Source organism: Magallana gigas, chromosome 4, assembly GCF_963853765.1.
Source record: "Magallana gigas chromosome 4, xbMagGiga1.1, whole genome shotgun sequence".
NCBI lineage: Eukaryota > Metazoa > Mollusca > Bivalvia > Ostreida > Ostreidae > Magallana > Magallana gigas.
In genome coordinates, this window is record NC_088856.1 from 13842633 (window position 1) to 13855077 (window position 12445).

The 12445-nt window shown below is 34.3% G+C and overlaps 1 protein-coding gene across 1 annotated transcript; it reads left to right on the top strand.

The window, feature by feature from the left end:
• The first annotated feature begins 11123 nt into the window (after positions 1-11123).
• On the top strand, positions 11124-12445 carry LOC105336950 (uncharacterized). The gene is made up of 3 exons (XM_011441462.4): positions 11124-11460; positions 11613-11843; positions 12140-12445. The coding sequence occupies exons 1-3, from the start codon at positions 11232-11234 to the stop codon at positions 12382-12384; spliced, it is 705 nt and encodes a 234-aa protein (XP_011439764.2). The 5' UTR covers positions 11124-11231; the 3' UTR covers positions 12385-12445.

Sequence of the window (12445 nt, forward strand, 5' to 3'; positions counted from 1 at the left end):
ATGAATTGAATAAGTTTATTTGTAAATTTCTTCGTCTAGTATTGTTCTAACTTTATTATTTCACCTGTTCTCGCTCAATTTGACGATCAAAATTGTACCTGATTTACTCACAAACACACAAAATCCCTTTATTTAGTCAGATGGTGTAATATGCCACTGACCTCTTTGGTCATTAAATCTAATCAACTACAAAAGTGCAACTTGATTTTCGTTTGTTTTGCCTAATAATCAACAAATCTGCATGTTTTCCAGGAACCTTTAACACTTTTTACATCAGGGCTGTCACGTTTCAGACGTTTGAAATCCTTTATTTTTCTTTCTTCGTCTTCATACGCGAATTTTCGTGTTTTGGCAAACTTAATATGCATTTGTTTTGGTCAAGAATCAAACGCTCTGCAAAACAAACATGCCGAGTTTGGGATAATTTTCAAGGCGCCTTCTATGGGTCGTTATCAATGAGTTTTACACTCCGCCATATCTAACCTCTCAGAGAAAACACTAATTCACAATGAAACGATAAGATTTGTTTAGATCTTCAACCAGTTCATTTAACGCGCAATACATAGTTTCTTGGGCCCCGTTTCTGGGCTGGTCCCAGGTAGTATTGGTATTGCTTGAGGGATCCTTCATCCCCATGTGCATGTTTATATAACCCTCGTCGGGAGTATAGCCAACAGATACAAGTTTATCTTTAACAGATGCTAATCCAAAAACTAACCTGTTGATAGACAAGAGACCTAAATTCAGGTCTTACAGAGAGTGCTAACTAATCACTTGATGGGGTTTCACTTTCATCTGAAGTTTCATCCTTTAATGGGCTGTTGGTATTCCGTGAACCTTTTAGCAAAATATTTACGTATGTTTAATACCTTCGTATTTTGTTCATCAAATGTTACATTTACTTAGAAGAAAGTTAAGCGGTAATGAAGATTCAATATGATGGGAAAATTTTGCTTGGCGATTTTTGTACAATTACTAGTAATTTTGTACATGTAGAAGGAGTATTCTCTGTTAATGAAACGACTAAAAATGCTTCAGAAACTGCTAAGAACTAAAATTGAATTAAGATGTCATTTTCATTTAAAGTTTTATATTGACATGTTTACTTGGCATTGTTAATTATCAATAAAATATTTCATAAAATGACTAACACTGTGTGTAATAATTATAGAATGAATTGGTTATAATAATTGTCTTTGTTATAAAGGTTTTCATTTTCATAAAGCTGACCTTTGCTGCATTCTATTGCTATCATGTTTTGTTCGTCTTGTATGATTACATGTATTTGAGATTTCTTCCTATGCTATGTACATCTTAAATTCAACTATGAGTTATCAGTCATTCGGAAGGGGGGGGGGGGTAATTCTTTTTTTACGGACGCTAGCTAAAAGTACAAACTGTCAAATCCTACTCGGGTTATTTGGTAAATTGGAAATCACGCGGAGTTTTTCGATAGAAGCTAGCAATGAAGAAGTAGGAAATCTATCAATTTGATATTGTTCAAGACCATATATCAGAAAGTGTAGGCATTCCTATTTAACATAGTCAATAAGATTGTAAATAACGCGAAGTTTTTCAATAAAGGTAGCAATGAGTAAGTAGTGAATATATCAAATTGATATTGTCCAGAAGTATAGTATATCATTAAAACTCTTTATCACCAAAGGGAGATCAAAGAAATTTATAAATGTGGGTGCAAAATTGATTTATGATATGTAATCTTGTTTCCAATATAATCTCTTATTTTGAATATTTTAAAGATTCGTGACAACGAGAGAAATATATTAGTACTGAGTGGGCTACCGAATGATAGATATATGATTACCATTGTGCATGACTGTATACATGTACGTACGAGATATTGCAATAGATTTGGTGTCCATATGTACTGACTCTAATAGATGGTATAGAAATGTGTCTTTCTATGAAAAGAGATTTTTTATTTAAAAAAGCAAATGTAATAAACTTTAAAAGAGAAGATTAAAATTAAAGGCGTTGCCTTTATTAATCTAAGACAAACGATTAGCATAGACTATATACATGTAGCATGGTTTGCAAATGTCCAAATTAATAAAGTAGTATTAACACTTTCACGAAAACTGATTTCATTACAACAGAAAAAAATCTACTGAAATTTAGAATTTCGAGTAGAATATTGAGTAATTCTACTAGATACGATTTCAGAAGAATCCTTCCTAAGCTTCAACACCTAATGATATACATGGGTTCTCTATGAACATAATTCATTATATTTAATAACAAAATTGTAAAATAAAAAAGATCTATTGATAAACATAATGAAAAATACTCTCTCTCTCTCTCTCTCTCTCTCTCTCTCTCTCTCTCAACACGTTTTAAAACGTTCAAACTTTTTGAGAGGACTACGAAGGCGTTGTCTGTTGTCCATCTCGTTTCTTTCAAGAAGATTTGTTGAATCAAATTATATTAAATGTTCATTAATCCAAGACAGTTAAATACATTTGATAGCTTTTACTATAAAATGTCCTGTACATAAACGCGATATTGGCTGTTGCAAATTTATTCAAGTACCACTTACAAATTGATTGTTTTTTCATAGCGTTATGTCTAATAAATTGGTAAACCTTTATATTCTTTAAACATTAATAACATATTTTGATTATGAACTAGCCGTGATGATCTTAACTTTTTCTCATCTACTTTCATATCCTTGATGGTTTAGTAGCATTTTTAACTTTATAATTTGGTTTTGTGCATTGTAATGTGACGGGTTTTGACAAAGTAGTGCACGCATTTAGAAAATAAATTGACATATCTGGATGTTTTATTTTCATTAATCAACAAGCTAACTAAAATCAAGAAGATAATTAAAATTTAGCTAAATATCTTACAGAATAAAGACAAATATATATGGCGGTATGACTTTTTTGGTAATTGCTACTTTAGAGAAAATATAATTTTTTGAAAAATTCAAATCAATAAAAACAAGATTTTATATAGTAAAAAGTAGTAAATCCTGTTTTTCCGTTTTCTAAAATTCTTAAATCTTTAGTGTAATAATTAGCATTTAACTTTTAGTAACGTCAGCAATGGAGGGTAATGTTAACGGTGTATAATTATGATCACGTCTTAGTCATATTGTGGGTTTCGCGGTGAAGTCATGAATTATATAATAGACAGTTAAATAAGGCCTTTTTGTGGACGTGTCATTAGTGGGGTTCTGTATGCAGGAAGTAAAGAATTTGAAAACTCAACTCCATTAATTATTAGATTCATACAAGGAATAATTTGGTAAAAATTTTGGATGGACGTTTATTTTACAAAATTCCCCTTAAAACAGACTATCAAGAAAGTTAAACATTAGAATTACAATTAATCATTACTTTAGGTGATCAATATAGGTACAACTCTATTCCGTCCCGAACCCCCGCCCCCCCATCCCCGCCCCCCGCCCCCAATTGATCCGCAAATGAAGAGTACAGTTAACATATTAAATCAAAAGTATATCTACTGCATTAATGTTAACCTAAATAAATCATTGAAATGTTCTACGTATGTACATGTATTAAAATTCAACGGTTATCGAATGGCTTTTTTTTCATTAGTACTAACTCTCTTATATTTAAAGAGAAACAATGGAAGAAACTGTTTTCCTATTTTACTGCTTGTTTTAAAATGTACTTTAGAATTTATATTTTAAGTGAAGTTTACAACATTTAAATCTTTAAATAATTTGATTCTATTTAAGTATATTTAATTATATTTTTGCACATAAACCATTTCAAACATGACTGATCATCCAATATTTTATCACACCAAAAAAAGAAAAATGAAGCAAGTTAGATTTAGCATAATCAGATCATCAATTTTTGGCAAATAATGTTAATAATACCAGAGCATTCGCAAACTGTATGATAAAAATTGCATTATTGTTAGTCTATAAAACTAAAAATAACAGTACAATGGACTTGTTTGTAATAGAAACATGCTACTTTTGGATAAAGGTTAAAGACATTTAGAATAGTAATACTTCGTGCTATATTTTTTCTCTCAAATATTCGCATATCAATCATTTTATGCACAACAAAAACTTTCAAATCTCAATCTGCAACATCATGCATGAAATATTGGTCTAAATAGGTCGATCGGGGATTTCTTCAAAGAATCGAAATATATATATACCCACCTAGGTAAAATTACGATTCAACCAAACATAAAATAAAGAATTATGTAAATGGCTTATCTAAATGCATAACTATTTTAGTTATGGAAAACTATTTTAGACTATATTGATCAAGGGGAGGATGAAAATAACCCTTATTATAACATGCACCATAAAAAGAAAATTCTTTTTAAAGCTATACACGCTATAATTTACGTCAATTTTGAATGACAGTGAAAACGCATGTGTTTGTCTACTTATAAAAGTTATCCTTAATCTGTAAATTACAAGGGTGAATTCCATCTCGTTACAAAGATATAGATTTTTAATTGTTTATTTTCCTGCCAGGAAAATATACCTTTTCATGAATATTGATGAAAGAAGAGCAAACCGACCTCATTGCGCATGTCCGCGGAGAACTAGGTGGTCGTTATTGTTTGCCTAATTAAATATCCAACTTGATTTTTAATATGCTTAACAGTTGTTAATTTGAAATACATACATGTATAATGAGTAAAATACGTTTGTCATTCACAATACCCTTACTTCTGCATTAACACTTATAGGATCTATAAATAGCACATAGGGGAAAACACAGGTCTACGTCATTTTTTAAAGGAAGTATTCTTCTTCTTCTTCCTATAATGTGCTGGCCTCGGTTTCCGAGTGTTATAGCACGCATCGAACACAGCTAAAAGCCTCCTATTTACAGTTAAAATCGGGTAAAAACAATGGTCTGCATGTCACTTAAGGGTCATAGGACACAGCTAAGGTGTTGTTTAGCTGCTTCTTGAAGCCATCGATGGTACTGGCTTCTTTAACGTCATCTGACAGGCTGTTCCAGTCCCTGATGGTTCTTGGGAAGAAGGAGAACTTATACACGTCTTTGTATGTTGGTGGCTGACGGTATTTGCTGCCCCTTGTGCGAGTATCCCCTGGTGTTAGATATGATGTTGCTGGGATGTCGATGAGGTCGTTCCTGATCTTATACATCATGATGAGCCGTGATCTTAGTCGGCGTGTTTCGAGGGGCTCCCATTGTAGGTCCTCCATCATAGATGTTACACAGCCTGGTGTTCTTACATAATAGTTGCCCTTGACAAACCTTGCAGCTCTCCTCTGGACACCCTCCAACAGTTGTATTTGGGCTTGCTGATATGGGTCCCAGACAGTCGCTGCATACTCCAGGGTGGGCCTGACGATTGTACTGTAAGCAGCTGATTTAATGTCGGCTCTACATCCCTGTATGTTGCGACGGAGAAAACCTAGGGTCTTGCTTGATTTGGATCGGACATTGTTGATGTGTTCCGTCCAGTTCAGCCTGTTGTTTATGGTTACACCTAGGTACTTTCCACTACTGACTGATTCGAGGGTGTGGCCACGGAGGAGGTAGTTGTTGGTTATGGGACGTTGTTTCCTGGATACATGGATGACTGTGCATTTCTGGGGGTGGAATTCCATTTGCCATTCTCGTTCCCATTTCTCTAGTGACTTCAGATCTTTTTGGAGCTGCTCAGCATCGGCTCTGGAGTTTATTTTCCGATAAAGCAGACAATCGTCAGCAAATAATCTTGCGTCTGATGATGTATGCTCCGGCAAGTCATTGATATAGGTGAGAAATAGTAATGGTCCCATCACAGTACCCTGGGGAACCCCTGAGATGACATCAGCTCTGGTAGAGGATTGACCCTCTAAGTTGACTTGCTGTGTCCGTTTCGCAAGGAAATCCTTGATCCAGTTCCATGTGTTACCTCTGATACCATAGAAGTGCAATTTGTGTAGGAGGCGCTGGTTTGGCACTTTGTCAAAGGCCTTGGAGAAGTCCAACAACACTATGTCTACTTGCTCTCCATGGGCCAGTGACTTGGCCACCTCGTCCACTGTAATCAACAACTGCGACTCGCATGATCGTCTTGCTCTAAAACCGTGTTGCTGGTCTGCCAGAATATGGTTACTGTCGTAGTGATCCATGATTTGGCTATGTACGATATGTTCCAACAACTTACATGATATGGAAGTTAAGGAGACTGGGAGGTAGTTTGAGGCTAAGTGTCTCTCTCCTTTCTTAAATATGGGGACAATAGATGCTTCCCTCCAGTCATCTGGCACTTTTCCGGTATCAAGTGAGAGTTGGAACAGTTTTGTCATGATTGGGGTTAGTTCTGGTGCAAAGTCCTGGAGGAATCTCGCTGGAATTGTGTCTGGTCCGGTTGTTTTGTGTACATTTAGGCCCTTCAGGAGCTTGCATACACCACTTCTTCCTATGCGGATGTTGTTCATAGAAGGATGTGGGCTATCTCCTTTTGATGGCATGTCTGCTAGGTCTTCCTTTGTGTAAACCGAATGAAATTGGTTGTTTAGGATTTCTGCCTTGGACACTGTGTCACTATGGAGCAGCCCATCTGGACCCTTAAGTGGAGACACGCCGCTGGAGTCCTGTTTTTGATGTTTAATGTAGGACCAGAATCTCTTTGAATCCTCACTTATCACTTCCTGTAGGTATTTTTCCCTTGCCAGTCGTATCTCTCGCTGGCATGATGTTTTCAGTTTGTTGTATCGATTTCTGTCTCTGTTGTTTTTGGTTCTTCTTGCTTTTTGATGTGCTCTATTTTTTCTTCTTGTGAGCCTGTTTAGGTGGGTATCAATCCATGGATGTAATGGCCTTGATCTAGTAAACTTAGTTGGTATATGTTTCCTCATCAAGTCATTGATCATACCCTTGAACTTGGCCCATATTAGATTGATGTCCCTGATGTTGTCACATTCCTTATAGTTGTTCTTTATTTCTTCTCTGATGGCATCCATATTGGCCCTTTTCCACAGAAAGATCTCTCTTCTTTGGTGTTTCGATCTTACTGGTTCCACTGCTGCATCACATAAGATAACATCGTGATCAGCTTTGCCAATGGGTGGTAAACTCCTAATCTTTTCTATCAGGGTTGGGTGGGAAGTAAATAGTAGATCTAGGATATTATCCCCTCTTGTCTTGCAGGTTATTACTTGTTCTAAGCCTAGTTCTTCGCTGGTATTCACTATGGACTCACTGATATACTTTGGGTAGATGTTGTTCCCACTGAGTACATTATGTGATTTCCAATCTATGTCGGGTGCATTAAAGTCCCCACCAATGTGGAAGATTGCCTTCTTGTGCTGCTGTTTGAGTGATGTAATGTCTTCCTTGAAACTGTCAAGGTAACTTTCACCAGAGCCTGGTGGTCGATAGAAAGATGATACTATCAGTTGTTTCCCATTAGGTAGGTCAATCTTTACAGCAATCAGTTCAACTGCTTTGCTGGAGAATATCTCTGATGATGTGATATTCATATCTACTCACAGGCTTGTATTTTTTTCTTTTGTTTGTACTCGTATATCGGACAGATTTATGCTTTACTGAAAATATTCTTTCCTTTGTGAAACTTTCACAATTATGAAGATGTTGACCCTTCACCAGTTTTGGTATGATAGGCTAAATTTAGCTGTCGATATCACGTGATAGATTGATATTCACGAGGAGGCATTACTTTCCTGGCAGGAAAATAATTTTTTTTTATTGTTTAATATTTGATATATTTGTTACGTGATCGAATTGAGCATTATAATTAACAGTATAAAGGTCACTTTATTAGTAATCAAACACATACATTTTCCCCTTTATTCAAAATTGACGCAAATTATAGCGTGTATAGCTTTAAGCTGCAATCTCAACGAATTTCAAGACAGTTTACCATCTATTAAGTGTTCGGTTTGGTTTAACCCATAACATTTTTGCATAACATCACAAAAACAGATGGTATAGAGATTAGAATACAACAATTTCAAGATTGTTTTATGTTATGAAATGCGGTTCGTAAGAATGATGTAGGTGTCATTTTATCCATCTTTGTATCAGTCAAAATATATATAGTTACATGTGTGAAATGAGAAGTGTGATTCTTAACTAATGTTGTGAAATCACAAAACTGGACGAATGAAGAAATCCAGAGTATTTCCATAATTTAACATGCATTTGATGCATATTGAACTTCGCAGCAAGATTGAACCCTTTTCCCATGGTAAGGAGCTTGTAGTGGAAGTAATCATCTTAATATTGTTACAGATATTTGATCAATCATTATAAAATCAAGGGTGCTGTTGTTCCAGAAATTATTCGACGCATTTCAACAATTCAAGATTTTTTTGGTGTGAACAAATCTCAACCTATTAAACAATTATAAGTTGATTATGGGTGGATTTTGATAAACCCCAGGTATTCAGGCCTCGCCCGACACTAATATTTTCAAATCACTCAGCTGAGTCCTAAGCTCAAATCTATCAAGGAAAATGAACATAATTTTAAGGTCAACACCAAGACTTGAGGTTGAGTAATGACTTAAGGAAATTTGCTGACGGTGGGACCTGATACTTTCACATTAACCACAGGTTAAGCTTTGCCATATAGTAAACAAAAAGACTACCGAAGATAATCATGTAAATATCGGTTCCGCGAAATTGGTCAAATTAATGTGGAATTAAGCTGAATACGGAAAACAGTCTTGTGCAGGAACTGTGTGGAAGTATTTTCTGTGTAGTTATATTCGTGTTTGTGAGAATTTGAAGAAATATGGATCCAAAAAAAAGACGACTTAAAGATATATCAAATCGTGATTAATGCCATAAATTTCTTATTCAGTCACATTTCCAGACTTTTTAAGAATTAGCACGAGATTTTTCTTCCCTGCGAAAGTAAGCATACATATACATTTAAATTGTTTTCAATTTCATTGACTATATAAATAGTGGATGATCAGGATGACCGTGAGACCACTTCATCATCAAACCATTTTAAAATATCAGGTAGTGGCTTTACCGCCTCAATGTATATATTACAGATAAGACCTTGGGAGACCTGGATCCAGCCACTCACCGCATCCCAATGCATCTCAAATATATTGTTTTAGCAAAGAAAATACTGGTTTGTTACTTATGACTTTCAAATGTCAGTCTTTTCATGAGAGTAGATATAGAGTATTTCCATTGAGTATGGCATTGGAAGGGGGGGGGGGGGTAACTCGACCTACTTTACATCTTCCGGGGACATTATCTATTTATGTATTGTTTTCTATAAGAACACCTCAATTTTATTTAGTTATTCTACCATATCCTAAATGCATCGGGGTAGATCAAAACAACCACAAAAACTTCAGTTTTAGAATAAATGAAATGATGATGTAAAAGCACAGCTTTTATTTAATTTTGGAGCCAAGAAATACTATTAATTAATAGTTTCACTGATATGTCACGCAAATAGACATTTTAAGTTAATGGTGTTTGATCACAGCAATGATTATAAAATCCTGGGAAAGTCTTTAAAAAAACTTTAACACTGAAATATAAAAAGTATTTTTCTTTTCTTTTCTCTTTTAACATATGAGAAATAACAATTTTGATTTTGCGCAGAGCACGGTAAACACAAAAGTGAAAAATGTAAGGCCGACACCCCGAGTTGCTGTTCTGCATTAGTAAAAAGACAAAAGGCAAAACAGAAAACAAAATTACATCAAAGTGTCGCCATTCAAAACATTTTGATCAAAGACTGTATGAGCAGATATTTTGTTTTTCACAGAAGCTAAATTATTAATCCTTGCTTTTATTACTATTTTTTTTATCATTAGAGCAAAACATAAGATAAATAAATCCATTTTGATTAGTATTTGAAGAATTGTCGGATGCGTGATTTTCGAAATTTTATGAACTTTGTGCATTATAAGAGCAAAACTTGACTGATAAAGCATCGTCTAAAATTTCATTTGATCATTTACCCATGACTTTTTCACAAACTAAATACTTAAACTTACTGTTCAATATTCTTTAATTATCTGATTGAGATGTTATTACGTGCTTAGGTACAAATCTTTTTACTATTATTAGAGCAAAACATAAGATAAATAAATCCATTTTGATTAGTATTTGAAGAATTGTCGGATGCGTGAATTTCGAAATCTCTACTATTAATATTTTATGAACTTTGTGCATTATAAGAGCAAAACTTGACTGATAAAGCATCGTCTAAAATTTCATTTGATCATTTACCCATGACTTTTTCACAAACTAAATACTTACTGTTCATTATTCTTTAATTATCTGATTGAGATGTCATTTCGAGCTTAGGTACAAATCTTTTTAAATAAACTATTATATTTCTGGAAGTCTATTCACATTCAGGTGGCTGGAAACCACATATTGATAAAAAAAAATTCATTCGGAATTCATCTATTACATCATTATATTCAAAATGATAATTAAATTAGCATGTTTTTCTTTTAATGCATTAGAAAATATAGTTAACGTCAAGTTTCCATTTTGTTTTAAATTTTTCAATTATACGTCAGTACATGTAATTCATCTTGCCTTATCTACCCCAATAAGAAATGTAAGAACGTTTATGTACAACAATTATCACATTTGTCCGAGTTAAACTCAACTCATGTACATGTAATAAAGACATGGCGTAAGTTGAAAATAATCTACAAATTTTGTAGTTATTTCAAATACAACCAAAAAAAACCAACAAAAGAAATAACGATATCGATATTTTCAATAATTATTTTAAACAATGAAAACTTTCGAAAGCATAATAATTCTTTTTCTTTGTTTAATATGAATATGACTGTGAATAAAGTACATTAAAACACCTGTTTTGATGTTATATGCAATAACTAGTAACAAGTGTGAATGCCATAAAAGTATAGAGAAAATCTTTAATTAACGGTCGCAAAAAACAATGATGATAATAGCCCAACGCCTTAGATGCTTCAGTTGTTAAGCAGTGGGCAACCAGAAATAGTGATGACGATCCAAAAGTTCACACGAAATAATGAATGAAATTTCAAAAGTTACTCAAGCATTATGTCATGTTCTAAATAGTATTCTAACAACCTACTCATAGATTAAGAATGGTTTCTAATGTTTGCTAACCACACGCCTTCCAATTACTTGTGGGATGATCTGTCTTATAAAAAGAGTTTAGGGTTCTGTGGTGGACAGAACAGAATTTGAATAAACTTGACTTGACTTCAATTATTTTCACTCGTCAGCCGTTAAGTTGAGAACCATGGAGTTTACTCTAGCATATGTATTTTGTTTCGTTATAAGCTATGCTGTACATGTTAAAACAGCATCTTTCGTACATCTAGACTCCGATTTCCGAGTCGATCCTGAAGATTGTTCAAAGTTTCATATTTTTAGAAATGGGGAGGAGGTTGTGTTCAAATGTCCTGATGACTTCGTGGTGAACACAGTTACACGGGCATGTGTTCCCAAGGGATCATCTAAAGATACATGTAAGTTTCTGTGACTTTTATTTTTTTCAGTTTGATCTCTTATAGTGCTTTCTATATCATAAAGTAGCGTTTTAATAGTAATTAATTATAATAAGTGTGCGAGTGTCTAATTTCCACAAAATATAAATGTGCATATCTTTATCTTATTTTAGGTGGATATATAGTACAGCCTGCAAAAACAATTTGTACGAAAACGTCAGGATTTGTAGAATTTCCTGACAACTGTGCGAAGTACTATGAGTGTGAAGATCCTTCTTCTTCTACAACAGGAGAACCAAAAGTCAAGGAATGTCATTTTCCTTTTCTGTTTGACAAGAAATCTCAGAAGTGCGAACATTTCAGTGTGGTACAATGCGGAACCCGATTCGAACCAAAAGATGCATGTAAGTAATTATCATAAGACATCAGACTGTTTCAAGATGAAATACTTGTATATGGTGTATAAATGTATGTTGACGTTACTAAACAGAACGAATTAATTTAAAAGAGACTATGTAAAAGGTATAAAATTACCGTTCATCGATAATACTACCGAAAATTGGATTAATATTTTTGAATTTGATACTTGTAAAGGATATAGAATTCTACATGTATATATGTGTATATCTAATGGTATCGAACCTATCATAACAAGCAAAAATAACAAATCAATATTATGTTAAGTATTTTTACGTTTCAGGTGAATATGAAGTGAACCAGTGTCGGTCAGCCCACTGTGTCCCGTGTCACGTGAGATTCCCGAGCTGTAGAGGGTCCACCGACGGACTGGTTCCGTGGGGCGGGCGAGAGTGGTCACCTTACTTCGCCGTGTGTCAGAGCGGACGTGTGGTGTTCCAAGGTCAATGCCCAGCCCTATCTAACGACAAACCGACCATATTTCACCCGGTACATAATGTCTGTATGGAGATGAAACACAAAGATTGATGAATGGACTCATTTAGAATTTTATTTTTTTCTTTATATTTATTACTTTTTTGAATTCTAT